Source organism: Theropithecus gelada, chromosome 5 (assembly GCF_003255815.1).
Source record: "Theropithecus gelada isolate Dixy chromosome 5, Tgel_1.0, whole genome shotgun sequence".
NCBI lineage: Eukaryota > Metazoa > Chordata > Mammalia > Primates > Cercopithecidae > Theropithecus > Theropithecus gelada.
This window is the reverse complement of record NC_037672.1, coordinates 8,930,400-8,956,459: the sequence shown is the minus strand read 5'-3', so window position 1 is coordinate 8,956,459 and position 26,060 is coordinate 8,930,400. Positions and strand designations below refer to the sequence as shown.

Genomic DNA, 26,060 nt, shown 5'->3' with positions numbered 1-26,060 from the left:
AAAGCACCAAAGTTGAGGTAATGAGTGTGTTGAATAGGAGGCATGAGTGAAAATAAAAATGAGAAAGCAAACAGGAAATGCAGTGGTTGGGGGAACAGAAGGTGAGGTGGGAGGGACAGTTCAGGGCTAATCACAAGGATAGAGAGTGAACTTGGTGCCTGTTTGTGCAGTTCCTAGCCTGTAGCTTGGGGAAAATGCTTGGAGGCTTAGCAAAAGTTAGGATTGTACAGATCAAAGTGTCACCCAAAACAATACTGTTCATTTGTTTCCCTGGCGTCTATTAAAGTACCTTGCACACAGCTTCGCCATGACTCCTGATGCTAACTAGCCATTTAGGCCAAACTTCACAGGTTAAGAGCACAGTTGTTCACAAGACTGGCCTCACTTCAGACACCAGCGACAGGCTCAGGGGTTCCCTGAACATATGGTAACATATTTGAGGGTTCTCACTACCCCTTGCGGTTTGGTAATTTGCTCAAATGACTCACAGAGCTCAGGAAGTGCTATGCTTAGAATTACAGCTTTATTATAGCAAAAAGGATACAAATCAGAATAAGCCACAGGAAGAGATCACAGGGCAAGATCTGGAAGGATTCCAGCTCTGGTGTTCTCTCTCCACCCACAGACTGCTGTCTACCAGGAAAGCTCACCCAGGCTTCAGTGTTCCAAATTTTTATTGGGGTTTCATCATGTAGATGTGATTGACCAAATCATTGGCCATAAGGTTGGACTCAATCTTTGGTCCTCCTCTCTTCCCTGGAGGTAGGGCTGATGTCACTCGGCTCAAAGCCCCAACCCTGTATCACATGGCTGGTCTTTCTGGCATGGCCAACCCCCATCCTGTATAGTGTATCTGATACCTGATAGTGTATCTTGTTAACATACACTATCAAGGGGGTTCTGAGAGGTCTGCCATGAATAACTCAAGAAGTCCCAAGAATTCATAGGCTACCTCCTAAGAACCCGAGACAAAAGCCAGCCAAACTTTATTATACAATTGTCTACTGGATATATAAGATGTACATTACACAAATGCATGTTATAAACAGAAAATACTCAAAAAATGTTTATTAAATGAATTAGTGAGTGAGGGAAGGAAAGGGTGAGAAAGAATGAATGAGAACTTAACTTTAGGAGTCTAACTCACTGGCCCCACACCATCCAATATAAATTAGGATTTATTTGAAACAGCACTGGCAGCCACACAAATAATACTGAATGGCTTGGCTTTGATAAGAAATTACTCACTTTTCCAGTGGTTTTTGAGTTGGCAATGTTTTGTCTTCTTGGGAGGGGAGACACAGACGCTCATCCCCCATGGTGTTAATGTTCAAGCCCAGGGTTTCTGTAGAGCAATTAACTTGACTCCTCATACATTTGCCAGCATAAATGGTATATTCTATTATTTTCCTCTCTCTGCTCCTTCCCTAAAGGTAGGTAAACACATGATAATAAAAAGCAAAATCAACATTTCTCTCTATAAGGGTAGAGCCGCCCAATTAGCGGCAGATGTTAGAACCTGATCAAAGAAGATTCAGGTGAACCAAGAGAGAGAGAACCCAGAAGCAAGTTCTGGTGCTTTCAATTGATCCCACCCCACAATGCCATCTTAGCAGGCTGCTCCGGGAACCCAGGCGATCTTAGAGAAAGAAGCATATCCCATGGCAGGTGCCTGTGGTGTGGCCTGAGACCCGTTCTCAAGGAAAGCAGGAGGGAACGATGAGCAGAGACTGTGTCAAATGACATAAGTCTTGGTTGCGGTGAGGGAGAGGCATAGTAGGCTCAAGACTTTGTGGAAGAGGGCTGAGATTACAGGAGGACCCTGTGCATTTTGTCACTGCAGAAACAACAGGCAATTATGTCTACAAAACGGGTATCTCCGAATCCCAGAGTTTCGTCCCCTCACCCCCCGCTCTTTTCATTTTTACCTCTTGCTTTGTCTCAGTTTATCTCAGTAACTGTAAAAGCAACAGACTTCCATTAGAAAAAAAAAAAAAAAAGCACAGAAATGTGATAATGAGGATACGCATACAAACATTCTTCTGCGTGTGACAGATGATCTCTCTCATTTGTATACTAGTCCCATATGGCAGATATTATGCCAATAACCCCATTTTACAAATAAGGGAGAGATTGAGTGACTGGCCCACGGCTGCCCATAGCCAGTACACTTGGGCCTGAACACAGTCAAAACCCAGACTCCATCCAGAGGCCGCTTTTAATGTTTCATCTGAATCCGTTCTTTATCCGAAGATCATCCATATATACTGTTCAATACTCTCTTTTTTGGCTTACTATTTATTTGTAAGCACCTTTCTATGCTATTGAAAGTCCTCCATCACCAGGATGTTGAACAGCAGTGTGGAGCTGCCTCCTGTGATGTCCTGTCCTCCTAATGTGGGCCTCTGAGGTTGTTATCAGTTTTTCTCTAATATGAGACGCTGCTGCATTGTATAAATGGGGAGCTGTGAGTCATTGTTGTTTGGTTTGGTTTGATCAGAGCCAGCACAGCTGCTGACTGATGAGGGCCCAGGGACCTTTTCCAGCCTGGGGCGTTGGTGTCCAGGTGTCCCAGGCTGTGGGTGTCAACTCCCCCTGCGCCATGCCCTGGAGGTCCCAGCGATTAGAGCTGGACAGCCTGCCTCTTTGATATAGAATTTTCTCATTTCATAAAGTTTCTCCAAGAAAAATGCCTTTATTGAGCCAATGGGGAAAGGACCTTGGTCCCATCAAATCTCAAGGACGCTCAGCTTAGTGCGGTGGGGGCAGTGGTTTCTGTAGCCAGAAAGCTGGGGATAGCTGATCCAGCAAGATGGGAGGTGGGGACACTTGGAGGGGCATGTGGGAGTGGCACAGCTGGTGTGAACAAACCAGACAAGTGAAACCAGAAACACCCTATTTCTGACCCACAGGAAGACCCTGACATTTACTGAGGACCTGCTATGTGCTGACATCATGCTCGGGACTTCACACACCTCATTTCATCCTTCTGGTGGCCTCATCTACAAGCTAGGGGTTCTTACTCCCGTTCTATAAATGAGTTATTCCAGAATTGATGTTGCAGATGGGGCCCCTGCTACCTCAAGCAACCAGAAGTGATTTGACTGGTAATGAAAACAGTTTGCCCTTTTCATTCTGGCCAACCGGAGGATATGCAAAAAGGAGAGCAAAATATCATCTCAAGTCTGCGTCAATGCACTGTCCCCTGTAAACACAGCTATGCAACCTCTCAGAAGAATGTTCCAGCAGGAGGTAGGCTCAGGATTGTGATTGAATAAAAACCATATTGGGAGTGCATTCACTTCTCTGCTTCTGCCTGGGGCCAAACAGACAATGAAACTTACCTTCTTTATGTTTCCCCTCATTAAACCCAAGCATTTGGCTGCCCCCTCACTGCAAAGGTGGATGAGGGGAAACCCAGGAGGCTCTGAAAGCCTTACTTGCCTGGCTGTTGCTTGTAACTGATGTCTCCTCTTTCATCATGTTTCATTTCATTCTGAAAGCTAGCTGTGGAAACAAAATCGTCTCAGGTGTCTAGAGGCACAGGAGCCTCTTTCCCAGTGAGTCAGCCAGGCTTCTCCGGGAGAAGCACTTGGGGAGGAGGAAAAAATACCACAAACCTGCAAACCCAATGATCAAGTCAAGCCAAAATGGGAGCTGAGTGTTTTTCTTAGGACAAGGGAGGTGTACTGAGAGCTCCGAACACCACCTTCAGGTAGGATAATTCCCTGGCGTGAGTCACAGGCATTGGCACAGGAATTGGCACAGGAATGCGGAAGTGCTCACAGCTATGACTGCCCACAATGGTGGCACACAATGCTAAGTCAGCAGAGGAAGAGGTGCAGGGGTGAAGTCCAGAGGAAACCAGGGGCAAGCTCCAAAGAACTCCTCCAGCAGAGCCTCGCGGGATGCACTTCATCCCCACAGCAACAAGTTATGACAACTCATGTGAAATTTGTCTAACAAGGAAACTCATTAGAGACTCGGAGTCCAGGGTTTTTATTGGGGGGTGGTCATCCAGGCACTCTCTGCTTGGCAAGCAGAAAATTCCAGATTTCCAGAAAGAAAGCAGATATAAACCACACTGAGACAGCATAAACCACACTGTTTGCACAGTTTAGGTACATTGAGTCACTCTTACCAGATCTGGGAACGGTGGCAACCCTTCCAACATCCAGATTCCCAGATGCAAGCCCAGGGCTTATCCTGCAGCAGGTTTTTCTAGGAAGAGAAGTCTCAGGCCTGCTGTGCAAGCTCTTTTCTACACAGGAGGCCTTACCTCGGGGAGCCAGGCTACATTAGGTAGCACTGCTGGGATTGTGGGATTTTGTTCTTGTGTGGCCCTAACTTCAGAGGGCCTGGTTCAGCAACAGGCACTTTTTAAAGGACTTCTGGACTGCGTTCTTCCCTGTGCCAGTGTGTTCGGTGGTGCAGACTGTCTCTATAAAACCCTAAGGCATTGTGGCATGACTTCCTCTCTCATGCAATGGTGTGTGTACTCTGGCCCGGCCACCAAGTGTTTTACTTCCGTGTATTTTTACAGCACTCCTGAGAATAATTCGAAGGGAGTTCATGAGAGGCTCTGTGTGAATCAGTAAGACACATTAGTATTGTTAAACAGGCTACAAGATAATTTGCCTCCCATTGTCTGGCAATTTCTTTTATTATTTGGAGATGTTCTAAGCCAGTCTTCTTGGCTGGGAATTGCAGAGTTCAATTTTATGTCCAGAAGCTTGGCCTCCAGGTTCCTGGCCTGGGAGATAATGGTAAGTGATTCGTGGATTCTTGAATCTGACAAATAAATGAGTCTAGTCCCCTTATTTTACAAATATAGAAATAATAATAACAACACTGTCACTAACCACCCCAACTTCCAATTTTTATTACGTACTTCATATCGACCCAGCTCTGTGCTGTATCTTCATTCTGTCATTAAATCTTCACAATAACTCTTTAAGGAGGGCAACAATTTAACAGACGAGGAACCTGAGGCACAGAGAGGTTAAGTAACTTACTTAAGGTCACCCAGCAAAGAAGCGGCAGAGCTGAGAGTGGAATAAAGCCAATTCCAAGGACCCTTAACGTTGACAGCACTGCCAGAGAGGCACACAGATTGCTGAAGATCACCCAAGATCACAGAAAGACTCAGTGGTGCAAGCAAGTGTTAAAGCCAGACTCTTGGCTCTGTGTTAAGCCTCCTTTGTTTTAACCATGTAGCCTCTTATTCAATTGTTTGCGGTTTAGGCTGTAGTTAGTACTAGCCGTAACATCAATACTTCTGCATCAACTCATAACAATTTTGATCAGACTCATCATCTTATATCAGTTGCAGGAGCTTCCCAACAGGCCTAGCAGCCTCTAGTCTAATTCCTGAAATGGCCTTCACACTGCATCTATGAAGAACCTTCTTAACCACAAATTAGAGCTGTCAATTCCATGCTAAAACCCTCCAGTGGCTCCCCAGTGCCCACAGAATTTTGTGTAGACTCCTGAGGCTGGCAGGCAAAGCCAGGTACAGGCAGCCTCCAACCGTCTACTGGGCCACCTTTCAACCCACTGTGTCTTTTACAGCTCCTCTGTGGCAACCTGTGGTCTCCAGTTTCTGCACCTTCAATAATTCTGTTCACTCTGTCTGTCATCCTCCACCTGAGCCCACTCCATCTGCCCTTCTTGCTTGCTTGACTTGGATTCCACAGCCTTTCTTGGCTTCCTACTATCATGGCATTTTTACTCCATGTTATAATTGTACGTTTACTTGGCTACTGTCTCCACTAGATCTTGAACTCCTTGAAGGCAAGAAACAGCATAATTTGTATCTAGAAGACAGGATGGGAAGCTGGGCCCCTGGTAGTGAGGAAGCAGACCTGTGAAGTCAGACAGAAAGATACAAGAATGTGCCTCGTGGTTGTTGGCTGAATGAAAAAGTAATACAAGGAATCCCAAGTGAGATACGAATGAGTGAGATGTCCCAAAGCAGGCCTAGAGGTTACCTACCACAGTGGTCTTAAAGCAAATTGTTACTGCAGAATGTTTTCTTCAAACAGGAGCAAGTTCTCCCAACACATAAAAGGAAAACTCTAGGTAAAGGCTTATATCTCCAAGCCTTCATGACTTGGCCTAAATCTCTCCTCCTTCTTGAAACCTCAGGTCACAGTGCAATTGTGATGGCATGGGCTCTGTAGTTGGGTTGATTATGTCAGCAGGGTAAACTTGCTGCTATAATAAACAAGCCCCTGTATCTCAGTGGCTTAACACAATGAAAGTTTTCATTTATATCACCTCATTTGAAGGAGATGAGCAGGAACACTCTGTTCCATGAAGCCATTCAGGGACCCCGATTCCTTAAGTGAAGTGGTTCCACCATTCTCTAGGACTTTGGAGTCTTCTGCTGGTTCCTCTGTGGCTGGCCAGCTGACAGGAGCAAGCGTGGAGCAGGCAAACAGACTCAAAATGTCTTGGTGGACGTGACACATGTCCCTTATACTCACACTCCTTGCTTGAGAAGTAGTCATATGGCCCACCTAGGTGCGAGGGACTCGGTAAGGTGGCCTGGCAGTGTGTCCAGGAAGAGGAGAGCACTGTGAGGTCTAGCAGGCCCTGCAGTTCTACCATCTTTGGCATGGCTTTGGGATGTGTTTCTCCACTCCAGAGTTCTCTGTTGTGAATGAAACTTCTCAGGATGGCTACAAGGTTTGAATGAGATGAGATATCCAAATGTCTGATACATACTTAGCAGTCAACCAATCTTCATTCCATGTCTCCTCTTCTCCCCTAAAACAGAGGTATTGATATCATCATCTTTGTATTTTCTACACTTAGAGCTGGAAAAAGTGATGGTTAAGAGATGGACTCTGGATCCCGGCTCCCTGAGGCATGCCAATGGTGTGAGCTTGGGAGGGCCCCTTGTGGCTCTGTGGCTCACACACCTCGTCTGCCCAAAACAGAGGTAACAAATAGTACCCTTGTGGAGGGCAGGAAGTGAGTCAGTATGCCTCCAGTTCTTAGAATAGTACACTGCATATTGTAACTATGATGTGTGGGTTACCTGTTTTATTATTATATGGTTACTGCCACACAGCAGAAACTCAGAACAAATTCTTGTTTAAGCACCCATTCTGTATCATGCATCACCAGTCATGTGTTCACATATGTGAGGTTCACACATCTCAAGCTTGGGGAATGTTTGTGCAGTGAATTCTCTGAGCAGACTTCATCACGGGCTTCAGCCTTGGGGTAACAAGGCCTTTCACCTGGGCTATTGCTGAATTCAGACCTGGAAGACAAACATTCGGTTGCCGAAAGCATTGGCTTACAAACAGCTTTCAGGGAACTTTTGAGAAAAGTGTTTCTGCAGGGGGCCCAGGCTATGTGGCTAGGCTTCCAGCCCCTCCAGAGTCTGTAGAGGCTTCTGTCGGCCATTTCCCGACGTCACAGTAAGAAACTTCCACAGACTCCCAAAGCAATGCTTGGCAGTGGGTGAGCTGAAAACCCTCTCTTTTCCCACCAGGCTTCTGAGTGCAGTGCCAACACAAAGGAAAAGAGAAAATTTCCTCCCGATTAGCATCCTTTTCGTTTCCTTACATTAATTCCAGGAAACCAGTCATTACTGAGGCCTTCCAGGGTGGGTATTAGCTAGACTCCTTGCAAGACAGCTGCAATTGCTTGAATTAGTCTAAGAGTGCCATAGGGAGCAAGTTCACGTGCAAGAATGACCTTGCACATGCGGAGGTCTCCTGCTCATCAGGTGGCAGGAGGGGTGTCTGTGAAGTCCTGGATACTCATTATGTATGCCAGCTTCTCTGAAGGGTCTTTACTCTGTAGGTACTTGCAGTAGTTCTTGGGGCAGCCTCTACCCCCTGTCTTGCTATGGCCCCTCTAATCCTTGCACTTAGCAATCATCACTGTTTCTCCCATTAGACTCTGTACTCCTTGGGGGTAGTTGCTGCTGTATTCACTGGGGTCTGACAGAGTATCCAGTCCATAGCAAAGGCTTAGTTGATATAGTTGATATTTACCTTTTTTTTTTTTTTTAGATGGAGTCTCGCTCAGTCACCCAGGCTGGAGTTCAATGGCACAATCTTGGCTCCCTGCAACCTCTGCCTCCAGGGTTCAAGTAATTCCCCAGCCTCAACCTCCTGAGTAGCTGGGACTACAGGCATGCGCCACCACACCCAGCGAATTTTTGTATTTTTAGTAGAGATGGAGTTTCACTATGTTGGCCAGGCTGGTCTCAAACTCCTAACCTCAGGTGATCTGCCCGCCTTGGCCTCCCAAAGTGCTGGAATTACAGGTATGAGCCACTGCGCTCAGCCAGTATTTACTCTTAAATCAATAAATGCACCATTAGGTTTATCTGCTTAACTTTCACATCTTAATCATGAGTTCAAGAGTTCAGTTTGTGGAGCAGTTGCATTTGTGCCCTGAAGTTTGGCAGCTCCAGCACAAAAGCCTCTCCAGCGCATATAAGCCATGACTGTGGGCAGGTTATATAACTCTCAGGCGCCTTGTTTGTAAATGAGGGCTTTTACCACTAGGGCTGTCGTGAGGGTGAAGTGAGATTATTTATGTGCTTTGCTAGAGTTTCTGTATTTCTGTAGTTGTAAGGAACAACATCAACTTAATCTGATTAAAGCCGAAAAAGTTGTTGAGAAGAGTGGGTTGCTCACAGGATCAGTGGGAGGGCTGGAGAGCCTGGCTTGGAAGCTCTGTAGCTGGTGATACTACCCTAAATCACTCCCAGAGCTGGTCCTATGGGCTCCTCTGCAGCCACCACTGCTGTTGACTGTACCGCTGGCACAGGACATTGCTGCCCCCAAACCCAATCCCACCAGAGCTCCCTCTGCTGCTGGAGAATCCTTCTCAGCCCCATGTCTTAGCCCCACTAGCACCTTGGTCAAAGTTCTGGTGTCTGATTGGCTGAGCCTTAGTCACATGTCCACTTCCAGCTGCAAGGGATGCTGGGAGAGCGAATGTCTGGCGTGTTTAGCTTCTGTAGTGATGTGTCCTCTGTTTCCCACTCAGGATTCTAAGGCAGCAAAGTCTTCCAGGTGGGAAGAGGGCTTCTGATGCTGGGGAGCCTAAAAGGCAGATAAATGTCCAATAGAGGACATAAAGCCTTGACGTTGACTAAGTGGTCAATGTCAGGTAAATGTCCAGCCACTGAGAGAGAACACAGTGGTCATTCTGAAGGCTGCTGGTAGCACCCTAATGAGGGCTCAGGAATCAGTGTCCTGGTAGCCCCAGTGAGGGGATGGCAGTTTGGACCAGTTGAGTGGTGGAATGGTGGAAGTGGTGAGAAGCCTTTTTGAAGCCAGGCAATATATTAGTTTTCTAGAGCTGCTGTAACAAAGTACCATGGACTGAGCGACTGAAAGAACAGAAATGTGTTATTCCATAGTTCTAGAGGCCAGAAGTCCAAGATCAAGGTGTTGGCAGAGTGGGTTCCTTCTGAGGGCTTTGAAGGAAGGCTCAGTGCCAGCCCCCTCTCTCTGGCTCACAGATGGCCATCTTCTCCCCATGCCTCTTTACATCATCTTCCTCCTGTGCCTGTCTATCTCCACATTTCCCCTTTTTATCAGGGTACCAGTCACGTTGGATTAGGGCCCACTCTAATGACCTCATTTTAATGTTATTTGCTTTGTAAAGACTCTCCAAATAAGGTCACATTCTGAGGTACTAGGGATTAGGACTTCAACATACGAAGTTTGGAGGGGAACAAAATTCACTGTGTACCAGTGTCTGTCTTTGTGTCCTCTTTCTATAAAGGACACCAGTCATAGTGGAGTAGGGTGGGCCTTACTCCAATATGACCTCATCTTCATTAATTATACCTGCAATGACCCTATTTCAAATAAGGACCCATTCTGAGGTATGGGGAGTTAGGACGTTAGTATATAAATCTGGAGGTGTAGGGTTAGATACAATTCAACCCTAACAGTCAGGGATGAGTGAGGGTGGATTAGTTGAGGAAATTGGATCAAGGGCAGGAGTTAAGAATGACTTCGTGGTTTCTGGCTGAGCAACTGGAGAATGGTGGTCCCATTCACTCAGGTAGGGAGGAGCAGATAAAGGAAAGGAATTCAGGGGCAGAGGTACAGGCTGATGAGTCCCATTCCACACTGGTATAGTAAGGGATCTGTGCCCCAACTATGCCCAGTAGGACATAAAGAGAAGTTTGTTAGACGCTTCCGGGAAAGTTCCTCTTAGCACCAAGAGATCTATGAGAGGTCAAGGTTACTCTCTCCAGCCATGCATGAATAGAAAAGCATGTGGCTGAAACTGGTACCAGGAGCCATCCTACAATTGTGAGCGCATGCTGTCTTAGGATGGGGTCAAAACTATGGAAAGCAGAGTGAAGCAACCAGGTGGCACCTGGATTCTTGGCCATTCTGAGCCACCAGATCGGCCATCCTTGAAGCTCACCACTCCTGTAAATTTGCATTTCTGTAAGTGTCCTCATTGTTCAGCTATTTTGAGTTGAGGTTTCCTGTTACTTGCAGCCAAGAGCATCCTTAAATGACACAATGCATTATCAGCTCCAGTGGATGGAAGATCTTTGAGATCCAGGGTTATGTTCCATATGTTCATCTCTGTGTCTAGCTCAGGGCCCAGTACTCAGCACATGTTTGTTGAATGAGTCAGTGCATGATGTAGATCAGTATCTTGCGCATTGAGGTCTGGAAACTTCATCATCAATATAAATAGCTGTAGCTGTTGATAATATATTCTATCCTCACTCCATGCTGTGAGTAAGACAGTTGTGAAGCCAGAAAGAAAGAGAAGACAGAAAGAAGATAAATACCTCGCAAGCAGAGGGTGTCTCCCCTCCTCACCTCGTCTGCTTCCATCAGACCATTTGCTTACGTCTGAAACCTGGGAGTCTTCTGTGTTCTTCTTTCACTTTCTGCAGCACCCTCTGTTCTCAAACCTGGAGCCAATCACCCAGGAAGTCCTGCCTATTCTACTCTCAAAATATATCTTACATCCATCCACTTCCCTCCGTTTCCTGAAGCCATGGTTAGGTGGAGACAGGCAGGAAGGTTTCTTGGTGGAAATTCGAGGAACTCCTCCCAGAGGAAGAATGGAGGTTGGGCAAGCACCAATAACAGGCATCCCATACATCACTCCAGGGAAACAGCAGGTTCTCAAGAACTATTTTTCCCCTCATCTTTTTCTACTTCAACCCTCTAAAAGGCATCTTTATTTTATAGTAGTAGAAAATAACTGTGTCTCTCTAGGTGCCTGCTGGAGGAGCCTGCAGTGCATGTGGCAAGCCTGCATTGGTTAGCCCAGGCTGCTGTGTCAGAATACACAGGTGGAGTGGCTTCAACAACATTCATTTTCTCACAGTTCTGGAGGCTGGAAGGCCAAGATCAAAGTGTTGGCAGGTCTTTTCCTTCCGAGGCCTCTCTCCTTGGCTTGTAGATGGCTGCTTTCTCGCTGTGTGCTCCCTGTGTGTGTGCATCCCTGGTGTCCCTTCCTCTTCTTACAAGGACACCAGTCATCCCACATTAGGGTGGCTTCCTTATGACCTCATTTTAGCTTAATTGCCTCTTTAAAGGCCCTGTCCCCAAATGCAGTCACATTAGGGGTTAGGGCTTTAACAGGCGAGCCTTAAAAACATCCAAATCTGTCTGTTTCTCCACCTCTGAATTTAGCTTGCTTTGTATTGGCTTCATTGTCAGGCATTCTCTCCTGTGGAGGTGCAAGGTGGCCCCAGTTTGGTGGAAATTCTCCTTCCGATCATTGTAATTAAAGTCCCAGGCATGAATCTCCTTGGCCTGAGCAAGGTTACTTGCGTTCAAGGGTTCTCAACCAGGGGGCAGGAACACAGTTCAGTCCATGACTTTCAGGCTGTAATTGTCTCAGAAAGTCAACTGCCCAGAAGCAGAGCCTGAGACAGGGGTTGGGATGTGCACATGGCTTGTGGAGGAAGGGCTCTTCAGGAGTAATCTTTAAGGTGAGGAAAGCAGAAAGCAACAGGGGAAGGAGCCAGCAAGGCTGCACTCCCCAGTCAAGTTTAGCCTCATCTGGGGGAGTTCTGGGATATAATCACAACACAGAGTCACCCAACTTGAAATAAGGGGGCTGCATCCGCCCCTACCACTCATCTGTCACTCGCTGCAGGAAGCCCCGGGAGAGGGGGATCCACCTTCGGAGCCAATGTCAATCTTCTGGAGAAGAGTCAACCCTGAGCCTTTAGAAGCCAGCATTCATTGAGCTGGGGAAATCCCTGAGGGGATAGGTAGATACCAGCCAGCCGGGAAACCTGATCCTCAACCCTGCTTCTCCCAGCCTTAGAAGACTTGACTAGCATAGTGAGAATGGCAAGAACTCTGGAAGAAGGAAACGGGTTCATGATGGGACATAAGGAGAAAGCCTGGGCATGATAGATAAGACCAGAAGACTTCGGGAAGGCAGGGTTCCAGAGTGTAAAACAAAGCATCAACACATCCAAAACATGAGGCTTCAATGGTACAAGCTGTCCCTGCATCACCGATTTGTTTTATTATGGATACAACCCCTTTGGTATTACAGATGCGTGAGCCGGGAAAGCAGGGATAGAAATCATAAGAATCACCCCTGTCCCCCACTGCCTAGCACACATCTACCAGAACCAAATACTGGCCTTCTCTGAGCCAGGACTTTCGGTTCCCTGTGTTATGTCACTTGGCATTTTGGGTTGTACTCATTATGTTCCTGTCTCTTGCCTGATAAGGGAGCTCTTCGACGTAAGAACCATGTGTATTTATGGCCCCTAGCTCCCAACACAGCAGCTTGTGTGCAGCAGGCAAGCAGTAGACGTTGGTTGGATAAATGGAAGGATGGGTGGAGAATGCTCGATGCTTGAATTTTTCTACCACAACTCCCCAGTGTGGCCATCCTTGCTTGCATCTGAGCATCCTTGTATGCTTGCATGCTTTCCATTCCCTCATCCATTTATTTACTCACCACGTATCTGTTGAGTGCTTTCTATACGCCAAGCACTCAGGCATGAGCAAAGCTGCCAAAGTCCCTGTCCTCCTGAAGCATGCAGCCAAGCAGGGAGCACAGCCAAGTGACAAGCATGTGGACTGTGCCATTCGGCCTGTGACAAGTACCAATGCAGAAAATAGAGCAGCCCAAAGAGGTCAGAAGATGCTGGGGAGGGCGAAGAGCTCACCACTTTGTTCAAAAGAGTCTCTAAAATGCTGACTTGTGCAGGGAGCACTGAAGGAAGCAAGGGAGTGAGCCATGCCCAACCCTGGGAAATAGCTCTCCAAGCAGAGAAGGCAGCAGGTGCAAAGGCCCAGGGGCAGAAAGAGGCTCCACTTCTTTGAAGATGAGAGTGGAGGTCAGTGTAGAGATAATCATAGGAAGCTACATGGGATATTTGGAGTCAGATCCTGAGGACTTTGCGGGCCAGGGTTGAGACTCTTCCTCTGAGCAAAATGGGAAGTCACTGGAACTTTTAAAGAACTGATCTGACTTGCATTTGGAAGGGTGTGCTATTATCAGGGGATCTCAGAGCCTGGTTGGGAGAACTTTGCAATAGCCCAGGTGAGAGAGGACATGGTTTGCACCAGGGCTGGAAAACAAGGGAAGGCAGGTGTCTGGGCACAGATGCAGGTGCAGAAATACAAGCAGAGGGCATGTGGGAAGGGTCTCTTGGGATTGCCTGTGTGTTCTCAGTGAAAAAGGAAGCATGGTCATCAGCTGAGAATGATAAATAGGGGATTTGAAGAGAGAGAGAAGACATATGAAATAGTCCTCTAGGAGAGAAGGGTGCTGGATGGACCGGGAATATGTAGACTCAGGGGAGCTTTAAAGCTTCTTGAGGTTGGTGGTCATGAATTTCAGGTGAGACAGGACAACACAGTCATAGGTTTTTCTACAGCCAACCTGAGCTTTGTAGATGCCCGGTGGACAGAGATTTAACCAGCTGGGTTTTTGCCAGGCGTATGTAATGAAAGGGGGTGGATGGGCATATAAATGTTTAAAGGGATGAGCCAAGGAATTCAAGCTGGGTACGCAGGAATGGATGGACACAAGGAGGGTGAGGGATGTGGAAACAAGGCATGATCTTGGCTTATAGGCCCATTCAGGCTGAAGATTTATTGGAAGGGTCTGTGGAGAAAGCCATTATTTCCATAGGTTCTCTGGTCTACTAGGGCTTAATGAAAAGCACTTTCCAGATTCAAACTGAAGTAGAATTCCCTGTGTCTTCCCCTAATCCGTCCTGGTGCTCTGCACCAAGTTAAAGCATGGCATGGAGGAAGGTGGCTCTCATGCTTTCTCTGGCCTTCTCTTGTCCAGGCAAAATGTCTCCAGCCCCTTTGACACTTCTCAAGGGACATGTCCTCCAATCTCCTCATCACCCTACCGTTCTTCCTTATATTTGGTCTCTTTTTCCCCTTGAGAGCTGATGAGTTTCTGGGTTTCATTGGGAAGATTCTACACCATTGGAGAAGCTAAAAACAATGAATCAGGCATCCTAGGTGGAGTTCTGGGGGCACTGGAGTTCTGCTTTCAGAATTGATCTCCCTTGTTTCTGTTGCTGTTCATCCACAGGAAACAAATGGAAACAATGATTAAAGTCCTGCTCTGAAGCCCAGTGAGTCAGCTTTGCAAAGAATTTGTGCATATTTCCATCCTCACTGCAATGCTGTCAGACTGAGGGTTATTTTGGAAAGGAATATATTAATATGATAAACTAGCCCAGAGTGTGTGCAGTCCCATTTGCACATGTTTCAAGTCAGACTTCCATGTAATTTTAACATTCTCACAACCTTTCATGCAATTTTAACATTAGCACAAAATACACCATCAGGTCCAAAGCAAGGGTTCAGACCAAAGCCTTTGGAGGCATCCTTGGCTCCTCTATGCCTCTCCACCTCTGTCCAGTCCATCAGCAAATCCCACCAACTCAGTCTTCAAAATATGCTAGGATCTGACCAGTTATCACTACGCGCATTGCTCCCAGCCTGGTCCAAATCATTACCAGTGGTTGACTAAGCTGTTGTGGTAGCTCCCCAGCTGGTCCCCCTGCTTTCACACTTGCCCCCTGCAGTCCAGGAGCAACAGAGAAGATGGAGTGACAGGATTGAGGGAAAGGGGCTCTGCAGTTGGGAGCAGCCATCAGACAGTGTCAGGAGGTGACATGTGAGCTAAAACCCTGGTGAGATAAGACTGTAATGTCATGAGAAGAGGGGATGGATGGCAGGGACAAGGGCCATGAGTCAGGAGCCAGCCTTGTGCACCCAGGGGGCAGTGAAAAGGCTGATGAGTTTGGAGTTGGCAAGAGTGGTGTGACTGGTAATGAATGAGCTGATGGTGGCTGGATCCCAGCCACACTGGGGGACTGGAGATGGGAGAAGTGGTTTGATTGGGGATCTATTTTCGAAGTAGTGCAGCTAGCACTCAGTGATGGACTGGATATGGGTTGTTCCCAGACTTTTGGCCTAAGCCACTTAGAAGACAGAGGCTTCATTTACTCAGATGGGAGGGCTATGGAAAGAAGAGTTTGGTGCACGTGGCAGGGGCTGGTTAGTAGTGGGGATCCAAGAGTTCTGTTTTGGACGTGCTTGTTTTGAGAAACCTCCTAGGCCTCCAAGTGGGAATTCCAGGAGGCAGTTAAATATGTGAGTCTGGAGTTGAGAGGAGAGTCCATCCAGGTCAGGGACATAGGTGGGAATTGTCATCATCTGAGACAAGGCGACTGGATGAAACCACCCAGGGAGGGCATATAGAGGGAAATGTGACTGGAGAGATGGGCTGGAGCTCTGGGACACCCCAAGGTTGAGGGGTGAGGACAAATCAGCCTAAACACAGAAGGAGAGGCTGGGTGGGGGAAAACAGGGGAGAGTGGGGCTGCAGATGTCCAGAGAAGACCAGGTTTCAACAGAGAGGGAGTGGCCCACATATCACATGCTGCTGAGAGGCTGTACAAGGGAAAGGCAGAATTGGCCGCTGGATTTGTCAAGGCGGATGTTGATGGCCTTCAGAAGGGCAGTCTCAACGGAGTGGTGGGAACAACTAATGTCACGTAGGACACAGCTGGGGCCACGTTTGTCGAGGAGTCTCAGTTGGAGAGGAGCAGAGGCAAAGACCAGTAGCTGTGAGGATGAGGGCCAGGAGAGACAGTGCTGAGATGTGTTTGTGCAGGGGTGAATGAGTTGAGAGGGAAGAATTTTTTTTTCTTTTGAGACAGGGTCTCACTCTATCATGGCTCACTGCAGTCTTGACCTCCCAGGCTCAAGCAATCCTCCTACCTTAGCCTCCCAAATAGCTGGGATTACAGGTGTGCTTCACCACATCCAGATAATTTTTCTTTTTCTTTTCTTTTCTTTTTTTTTTTTTGTAGATACAAGATCTCACTATGTTGCCCAGGCTGGTCTCAAACTCCTGGGTCAAGCGACCCTCCCACCTTGCTCTCTCAAAGCGCTGGGATTGCAGGTGTGAGCCTCTTCATCCGGCTGGAAGGAATTCTTTACTGGGGTGGAGGCTGCCTGGGAAGGAGGAGGTGAAATCTGATGCAGGAGGAGACTGGCACGCCCTGGATCAGAGCAGGGAGAGCTCACCCAGGCGCAGGTAGGCAGGTGAGTTTGGGGTGGCTGGAGGAGATCGTCCTCAGCTGACAACAGCCTTTGCCACCCGCTCTGTGAATTGTTCTTTAACATTGACAGACACAGGTGTCTAAGATTAAAGGAGACAGCCTCTGTAACAGCTGTCAGCTTTCTTGCGATATTCCGGAGGTCTCACACTGAGTCTGTCCTAGGGAGCACAAGTCTTAAGGGGTGGGTCTGAGAATCTAGATATTTGTAAGTGTTTAGTTTAGTGAATCTAGTAAGCAGTCAGGCTTGAGGGTGCCTCAGAGGGGCTCACAGTACTCTTAAGATCATCAGTAATATTATCTGAGTATCCAGTGTCCAATTTGCCTGTCGCAGGGCAGTGGAGAAGGTGTACAGGATTAGAGGGTCGAGTTCTGATTTCTCGCCAGCCCTTTATTCCCGCTGTCTACAGATTAATGAACACATCATTTTGCCCAACCTCCAAGAACCCTCAGAATCCGGCCGCTGCATTCCTCTCCTGCCTGACCTATCTGGACGGTCTTATCACAAACTTTTCTTACCCCAGAACCTACACCAGTGAAGATTTGCCCTGTGAGGCCTCAACGGGTAGAACCGAGACCCACAGGCCCATAGATGGGAGCTACAGAGAGAATATTTTGGCTTGTCCTGAGAAATTAAAAAAAAAAAAAAGGTTTTGCAGTCAGGATGCTTCTGCCCTTGGATGGAAGGTCAAAGAGAGAGGCAGCATTTCTGGGGCCCAAAGCTAGGGTCACATGGTGGAAGGGGCAGGGGGCAGGGACCCCAGAGAGAAGGCTGGAGCCACAGAGGAGCTGCACCTGCGATGGTCGCAGAGGGTGGGAGTGGGGCAGCTTGCTTCTCCTCATCCCAGCCCTCCGTGAAGGCCTCTCCTTGGTCAACACCCCAGCCCCCAGGAAGCCAGAACCCTACCAAGAGTGGCCAATCCTACCAGGAATTCCTCCTATGAAGACAGAAGGCAGGGGATTCAGGGAGAGCAGTTTCCTTTGAAACAGAGCAGATACTAGAGAACAAGCAGGCAGGAGACGCACAGGTCCCAGGTGTACACGCCCGTAGCCTCGATGCCTTTACTTCTACAAGTCAGGATTGCTTTTTAATAAGCTTTTGTGGGACAATGTATTTGATGCCTGTGTTTCTAATTAGACTGTAAAGTCCATGAGGTGAGAACAGGAATGACTCCCTTTCCCAGCGGAATACAAGTGTCTGACCCTCACTGTTTGCTGGCTGAGCTGGAGAACACGCTTTCAGCCCGGGTTCCCCACTCCAAAGCCTTATCTCCCACCCCTCCTCTCACCCACTGCCCCACTTTCTCCATAAGGAAACTGGAGGTTCCTTAGAGGCCCGCAGGGAGAGCCAGAACTCTGAGCAGTGTCGTGTGTGGCTGCTGTGTGTGGAGGTTCCACCAACAGAAACGAATACCTTCAGGCTCATCTTGATTGCACCCAGAGCTTGTGACCTTGCTCACAGAATCAGGGACCTGCATCTTGAATGGAGGTTTTAAGTGTCTGCCAAGTCAATGACTTTCTATTTTCTACCATGAGGTCCATTTAAATGAATTCTTTAAAAGCAAAATTATATTTCTTTTTGAATAATTAATACATTCCTGTGGCTGAACTTTCAAAGGGATCAACTGAATATAAAGTGAAGGGTTTCCTTTCCATTTCTGTCCTCCAGCCATTCTGCTCCCCTCCTTGGAGGCAACTGGTGTTACCAGTTTTTTGTATGTCTTTTCCAAGGTTTGTGTCTAATCTACACACACAGAGATGCACACACACAGACACTTTTTTACATAAATTGTTGCATATTTTACAAAAAGTTCTGTACCTTGCTCTTTCTACTTTGTATATCTTGGAAATCTTTCCATATCAGAATATGGAAAGCTGCCTCTGTTTTAATGTCTGCATCATGTCCCAGCATATGGATGTATCACAATTTATTTAAATAGTCCTCTATTCATGGACACTTGGGTTGTCTCAACCACCAGCTACTGCAGTGAGCAAGCTTTGTACTATCGTCATTGAGCTACAAAAGTCATTGACCATGGAATTCTCCAGGAAGATCTAGAAAGAGAATAAAAATTAGTGGAAAGTTTGAAACAAATCAGAAAGAGTAGATAGGGCTCTGGACTAGAAGTCAAGGGATGTAACTCCTAAAAGTAATTTTAAAAATTGCTTTTAAGTTCAAGTTCCTAGCTTCCCACAATTTACTTCTCAAGTTCCTAGCTTCCCACAATTTACAAAACAATTTAATATATGTTAACCCATTGAGTCTATAGGAAAAAAATAAGCTGTAAAGGGCTAAAATGTTTCCCAAACTCCTTGACTCACTGACTACATGACCTAAAACAAGTTTCTAGGCTGGACGCGGTGGTTCATGCCTGTAATCCCAGCACTTTGGGAGGCTGAGGCGGGCAGATCACCTGAGATCAGAAGTTCGAGACCATCCTGGCCAACATGGTGAAACCCCGTCTCTACTAAAAATACAAAAATTAGCTGGGTGTGGTGGTGCATACCTGTAATCCCAACTACTTGGGAAGCTGAGGCAGGAGAATCACTTGAACCCGGGAAGTGGAAGCTGCAGTGAGCAGAGATTGTGCCAGTGCACTCCAGCCTGGGTGGTAGAGCGAGACTCTGTCTCAAAAATAAAAATTAAAAATAAAACAAGTTTCTAGCTTGCCAGCAACCTAGTTAACTTGTTTATAAAATAAAGATTATAAGAGTACCTATCTCTTTGGGTCATTTTAAGGATTAAGTTAACTACTCATGGAAAGTACTTAAAACAGGGTCTATCCTATAGCAAGAATTCAATAAATGTGGGCTTTTAGGATCATTTTGCAAAAGTGAGGAAAAGAAAACACAGAGCAATGAAGTTCAAAGTCTCCTAGCTCCTGAAGGATAGAGCTGGTGCAGGAATCCAGGTCCCCAGACTTCCAAACAAGTCAAGTATTTGAGCCATGAGGTCTTAGACATGTGTTTGTAAAACAGTGATGGCAGTCCTGACACAGAGCTGTTAATAATAATTATTGCCATGGAAATTTCCCTGATCTTCTTTGAGAGGATTAGTCCAGTCATGCACTTAGTACTGTAGTTCATCAAATCTAAGATGCCATTGGGTCTAAAGAGTATTGTTATTTTGTGAGTCACTGGAAAGGAAAGGAAATAAGGAAGGGAGGGAGGGAGGGAAGGAGCCAACCAAAGTTGTAGAACGCTATGCTGCTTGTCAAGCTGTTGTCTCCCAGCTCCACACTTACATTTCTAGGTTTGCTCTCCCTCTGATGCTGGGGCTGGGACCTGCACCCCTATTTGTCCTTTGCCAGTAGGGGCACTAGAGGAGAGAGAAGAGACTTGCTTTTTCAGGTTTTTCTGAATTTCCTGCCAGTCCCAGTGATGACATTGGCAATTGATTCCAGCTTCCAACTTTTGTCCATTTCCAGAACCAGAATCATATTGCTCTTCAGAGGAAACAGTCCAGTGGACAGTGCCCACTCTCAGAGGTCTTCGGGGCCCTCCTCCAGGCCCCTGAGGTGTCAGCCCCACATGGGAAACATCCCTTCTTTAGAGGTCTTCCTTTTGACATCTCAGTTCTCCAATATCTGCTTAACCAATTCCCTATGTTAAATTCTCTCCATTAAAGTACCTCGAGTGGTTTCTATTTTCCTGCCTGGACCCTGACTCATGAATTATAAGATGACCATTGACTTCAGAAATGTTAAGTGATAGTCCTAGAATTAATGCAATAAAATACTACCACAGGGAATTCATAGATGTCAAGGCTGATGGTGCCTTTGGAAGTGACCTAGTAGACCTTAGGGCTGAACCCAGGGGGATGAAGTTCCTTGCTCAAGGTCGCACAGCCAGAGGTGGCAAGGCTAGTGCTCCCTGCACTGTGCCTGAGTGTTACTCTACTCACCCTTCGTAAGGGCCTGGCTCCTGCTCCTGGGATGGACAGTTCAGTGACATGCCTCATGGTGAGACGTCTTCATCAAATCTCTCCTTTCTTTCCAGGAAGCACACTTTACTGGCTAATAATGGGTTTGCAATTTCTGCTGCATTGCTGATGGCCTGCTCACTCCAGGCAGTAGCCTTTGAAATGCTCATCCTGGGATGCTTCATCATGGGCATAGATGGAGGTGAGAGTTCACCGTGATGGTGAGGGAACAGTAACATTCTCCTTGGGGGTGTCCCAAATGCGAGAGGTGTTTGGGGCTGTCACATGACTGGGGCTCTCTGCTGGTATTGAGTTGGCAGGGACCAAGGATGCTAGAACTCTGCATAAAGTGGGACAGTCCTATGGGATGAACCTTCCCATTCATGATGCTCTAGCCCCTAATTGAGGAATGCTGGGCAGGGTCCCCAGTCTACCCCCAAAGACCTGGATGGTCTTCAGCATGTCATGCCTTCCGCTTGGTCACCTTCATCGTAACGTTCATATTCCAAGGTTATTTGTGGTTTTCAGGGGGCTTTTGTGAGGATGGTGTTTCTTCTCTGGGCCTCCGACTCATTCGTTGTTTCATTTACTCACCAAGCATTTGTGGAGCACCTGCAAGGTCTGGCACACTGTAGGATGGAGACACAATGAATAACAAGACCCTGTCCCTGGACAGGGACAGAATGGAACTTACATTCTAGTGGGCAGACAGATACATAAGGTAGATAGTAGCAGGTCCTAGGAAGAAAACAAAGCAGGGCAGGAGGGTGGTGAGGGCTGTTTTAGAAAGGCCAATCAGGGAAGATTGCTCAGAGGAGGAAACATGAGCGGAGACCAGAGGAGCCAAGTGTGAGAACTCTTCCCAGCAGAGAGAAGTGTATGATGTCCCAGAGGCGGAAGGAGGCATGGCACGTCTGAGAAAGAGCAAGAAGATGCATGGGTGCTGATGAAGCCAAAGAGGAGCTGGAGCCAGATCACACAAGATCTTGTAGGCCACGGCAAAGACTGTGGGCCTGTGCCAAGTGTGCAGGGAGGGTTGAGAGGAATGTGACATGGAGTGGTTTGTTCCAATAAGGAAGAATGAGGGGAAGCCAGGAGTGAAATCAGAGGAACCAACTGTTCAGGGGAAGGGACTGGGCTGGGTGGGGAGCTGGGGAGAAGGGGACAGATCCTGGCTGTGGGAGTGAGAGTAGGAGACAAGATATATTGTCAGACAAACTCTGCTCTCTTTCTAAATAGGCAAATCCATAAAGTGTCCCTTTTAGGCATTTGTGGAAAGATTGTGAGCCTTAGGATTAGAAATCCTTGAGTTTGGATCTCAGTTCTGCTGCTTGCCAATTTCTGATTTGTGCAAGTTACTTAATGGCTCTGAGCCTTGGTTTTCCCATTTGGAAAATGGAGGTAATCATACCTTCTTTGAAAGGCTATAATAAGGCTGAACGGGAACTCTCTCTCTCTCTCTCTCTCTCTCTCACACACACACACACACACACACACACACACCCCAACACACACACACGTATATACTGCCTGGAACTAGCATGAGCTTCTTAAAGGCTAATTCCCTTCCTTGTCGATGTCTTAAAAGCTGAGGGTACCGGGTTGTTCAGCTGAGTGAGATGAACAACAAAAATGTCTCAGGGAGAGGTGGGCAGGAGAGTGGGGGCCTGGAAGTAAGGTTGGGAAGAGGAGGCTTCACTTACCTTTGTTGCCCTGCTGGAGGGGAATAATCTAGGACTCTCTGATAGTCCAAACTCAAGATGAAATGACACCTCGATCGTCTGTCTATTCATGAGTCTATTCTACTTTAATAGATGCCTTCTATTCAAGTAGAAGGGAGATGGCTATTGAGAGTTTATCTGTAAGAATAATGGCTGGTGTCAATGTAATGTTTTGTAATTGACCAACTGTGTTCATGTTTTTCATCTTTTTTGATCTCCTCCTATAATGAAAGACTGTTTTTTCATGTTCATTTTACAAATGCGGGCACTAATGCTCAGAAAGCTGGAGTGGGAAAGTAGTTAAGGGTGAAAACTGTGGAGTCAGACTGCCTGAGTGCTCTCACTTGCTTCCATTAATTTCATTAATGTATCTTTATAGGTTAGGTTTGCTGCATTGAAAAACCTGAAAACTTAAGCCATGATGGCACCACTGCATTTTAATCTTGGCAACAGAGCGAAACCCTGTCTCTTAAAAACAAAACAAAATGAAACAAAACAAAAAACAGAATGTAGTAGCTTGAAATAATAACCATTTTACTGTGCTTTCACTTCGGTAGGTGGGCTGGGCTGTTCTGCTCTGGGCCAGCTCTGCCAATCTCTGTTGGGCCTTCTCATGTGTCTGTGATGGCTTCAGGTAGGTCAGTGACTGGATGACCTGGGATGGTCTCACGCCTGTGTTTGGGTGTTAGCAGGTGGCCTGGTCTCAGGGGCTGTCAGTGGGCCAGCTCATTTCTTGGCTTCCCACCCTGGGCCAGGGGACTGGGTTGCCTCGCATAAAGTTCATGGGCTGCCAACAGCAGCCAAAAGAGAAAGTCCCAATGTGTAAGCACTTTGCATGCACATTTGCTGATGTCCCTTGATGTCCCTTTGGCCCAAGAAAGTCCCATGGACAGGTGCAGAATGAGTGTCAGAGAGGACTGACTCCCCAAGGATGTGGATCCAGGGAGAGGATACAAATCAGGGACCACTGCAGCAACCACTAACCTCACAGTCTTGGCCTTTCCCACCTGGCATGGCAACTTAGTAGTAAGGCCTCCCTTGTTGGGTGATGTGAAAATTAAATGAGCCAGGCGCGGTGGCTTACACCTGTAATCCCAGCACTTTGGGAGGCCGAGGTGGGTGGATCACCTGAGGTCAGGAGTTTGAGAGCAGCCTGACCAGCATGGAGAAACCCTGTCTCTACTGAAAATGCAAAACTAGCTGGGCATGGTGGCACATACCTGTAATCCTAGCTACTCGGGATGCTGAGGTGGGAGAATCACTTGAACCCAGGAGGTAGAGGTTGCAGTGAGCCGAGATCGCCCATTGCACTCCAGTCTGGGCAACAAGAGCAAAATTCTGTCTCAAAAATAAATAAATAAATAAATAAATAAATAAAATGATCTACTATGTATGTGAAGTATTTAGTGTAGTTCCAGGCACTTAGTGCCCCACTTCAGGAATGCTAATAGTATTGTTGTCATTGTTGTTGTTTTTTGTTTTCTTAATAAAGTACAGATCTAAGATTTGGGTTTCAAAGGCCCAGACTACTTTGGAGAAAGGCTGAATGAGGTTGCAGTGGATCACCTGGGAAGTCCTTTCCTAGTGGAGGCAAGTGAGATTCTCTCAATTTGGCAGTTTTATATTTTATCCATTATCCCCTTTCTTGTGGCTTTGACTAATCTGGGGAGTTGACCCTTCGAACATATAACTAATTGATCTCTGAATTTCCTTAACTAAAAATAAGCTGCATTCCAAGGTGGCCCTTTTACAAAACCACAGAGATAGAATAAATGCCTTTTAGACCCTTTTTCCTATGAGCTTTTCAAAAAGAAGCAGGAAAGAAAGAAGAACAAGGAGGAAAGAAAGAAGAACAAAGAGGAAAGAAAAAACTGGGGTCTTTCTGACTTGCGGCACGTGGCCTGGAGTCACGACAGGACTTGGAGACTTCATGTCATGTATTCTCATCAACCCTCTCAAAGCAGAGAGAGGAACTCGAGGGCACTTAAGGTGAGACAGAAAGAAAGGAATATTGCTGCCATTACTTGAACTGGCTGATCTGTTTGTAATAAAGAATTTAAAGCCAGGCCGGGCGCAGTGGCTCACGCCTGTAATCCCAGCACTTTGGGAGGCTGAAGCAGGCGAATCACCTGAGGTCGGGAGTTCGAGACCAGCTGACCAACATGGAGAAACCCCGTCTCTACTAAAAATACAAAAATTAGCTGGGCATGGTGGTGCATGCCTGTAATCCCAGCTACTCGGGAGGCTTAGGCAGGAGAATCACTTGAACCCGGGAGGTGGAAATTGTGGTAAGCTGAGATCGCGCCATTGCACTCCAGCCTGGGCAACGAGAGTGAAACTCCATCTCAAAAAAAAAAAAAAAAAAAAAAGAATTTAAAGCCAAATGATAAACCTGAAGGATTTTGAGATGATAGAAGGCTCTAAGACTTGCTGATCCAGCCAGGGTCTCCTGGAGTATTTGGAACCATAGTAGGACAACAGGGCATCTTCCTGGAGTGTTCTTCATCTAGAAGGTTTAGAGAAAAAAAACATATTATTTTTTACATCAATACAAACATGATACCAAATGGTATTGGAAGTAAAATTCATGTACATAATAAAGTTAAAATAGGAGACTGTACTACTACTTTGTGTTTGTGGAAGATTGCACTGGACGTGTCCCTGCCATGGCCTTCCCAGTGCTGTCGACATGCCCAGGGGCGCAAGGTCACGTCTTCTGAATTAGGAGCTCGCTAGTGGACAAGCCCACGTCTGCTACTTTAGGAGAAGTCCAAGATCAGCAGGATCAATTGCTTTTGAGGGCTTCTGTGGACAATCTCTTCCAGGCCTCTCTTCTACCTTCAGGTGGTGGCCAGAAATCCTGGCATTCCCTGGCTAGTTGTTGCATCAGTCCAGTCTCTGTCTCCTCATCACATGGCCTTCTCCCATATCTGTGTCTGTGTCTTCACATGGCCTTCTTATAAGAATGAAAAGTATTGAATTTAGGGGCCATCCTACTCCAGTATGACCTCATCTTAACTTGATTACATCCGCAAAAACCCTATTTCCAAATAAGGCTACATTCACAAGTAACAGGATTTAGAGCCTCAGCATATCTTTTGGAAGGACATCATGCAACTCACTATAAGAGGTGACACTGAATGGAGACTGGAAGGTTAAGAAACTGTGGAGGTCTGAAAACAGAGAGTTCCAGACAAACAGAAGGGCAGAAGCCAACATCCTATGATCAGAATGAGCCTGGAGTGTTCAGTGAACTCCACATCCAGGACTCCTGGGGAGGAGAGTGGCAGAAGATGGGCTCAGAGGTCAGAAGAGGCTGCTCACGGGTAGGGATGCTTGGTACAGCATCATGGGCCTAGGATGACCAACCATCCTGGTTTGTCCAGGACTGAGGGGGTTTCTGGGTAGTACTAGGCAAACCGGGGTGAGCTGGTCACCCGATGGTGGACTTTTCATGCAGCCCACCTCCTCGTTCACTGCTGCTTTAGCCACTAGTATCTCCCCTTCCATGTCATCTCACAATGAACAAATAAGAACAATTCGTCACCATTTATTGACAGCTGAATCTAAGCTGCGCACTCTGCAAGGCATTTGACATGTGTTCCGTAGGTGCGTAGCACCATGTGAAGGAGATGCTACTGCCACCCTAGCTTTACAGAAGAGGCAGAGAAGTTTAGTTCCATGCCTCCGCCACTGACGACACTGCCTCTGTGCTACAGCTCCCTCATTTCCTTACTATGTTTTGTGAGATAATGATTATTATCCTCTTGTCGGGGGAAGGAGCATCAGGATAAAGAACAGTTTTGGTTTTTTTTTTTTTTTTTTT

The 26,060-nt window shown here is 46.8% G+C and overlaps 1 protein-coding gene across 1 annotated transcript in view; it reads left to right on the top strand.

The window, feature by feature from the left end:
- Window positions 1-26,060, top strand: part of SLC2A9 (solute carrier family 2 member 9) — a 192,563-nt gene that overhangs the window by 14,869 nt on the left and 151,634 nt on the right. Inside the window, 1 exon segment of the mRNA XM_025386444.1 lies at window positions 20,591-20,715. Within this exon segment, the coding sequence (XP_025242229.1) occupies window positions 20,591-20,715 (125 nt within the window).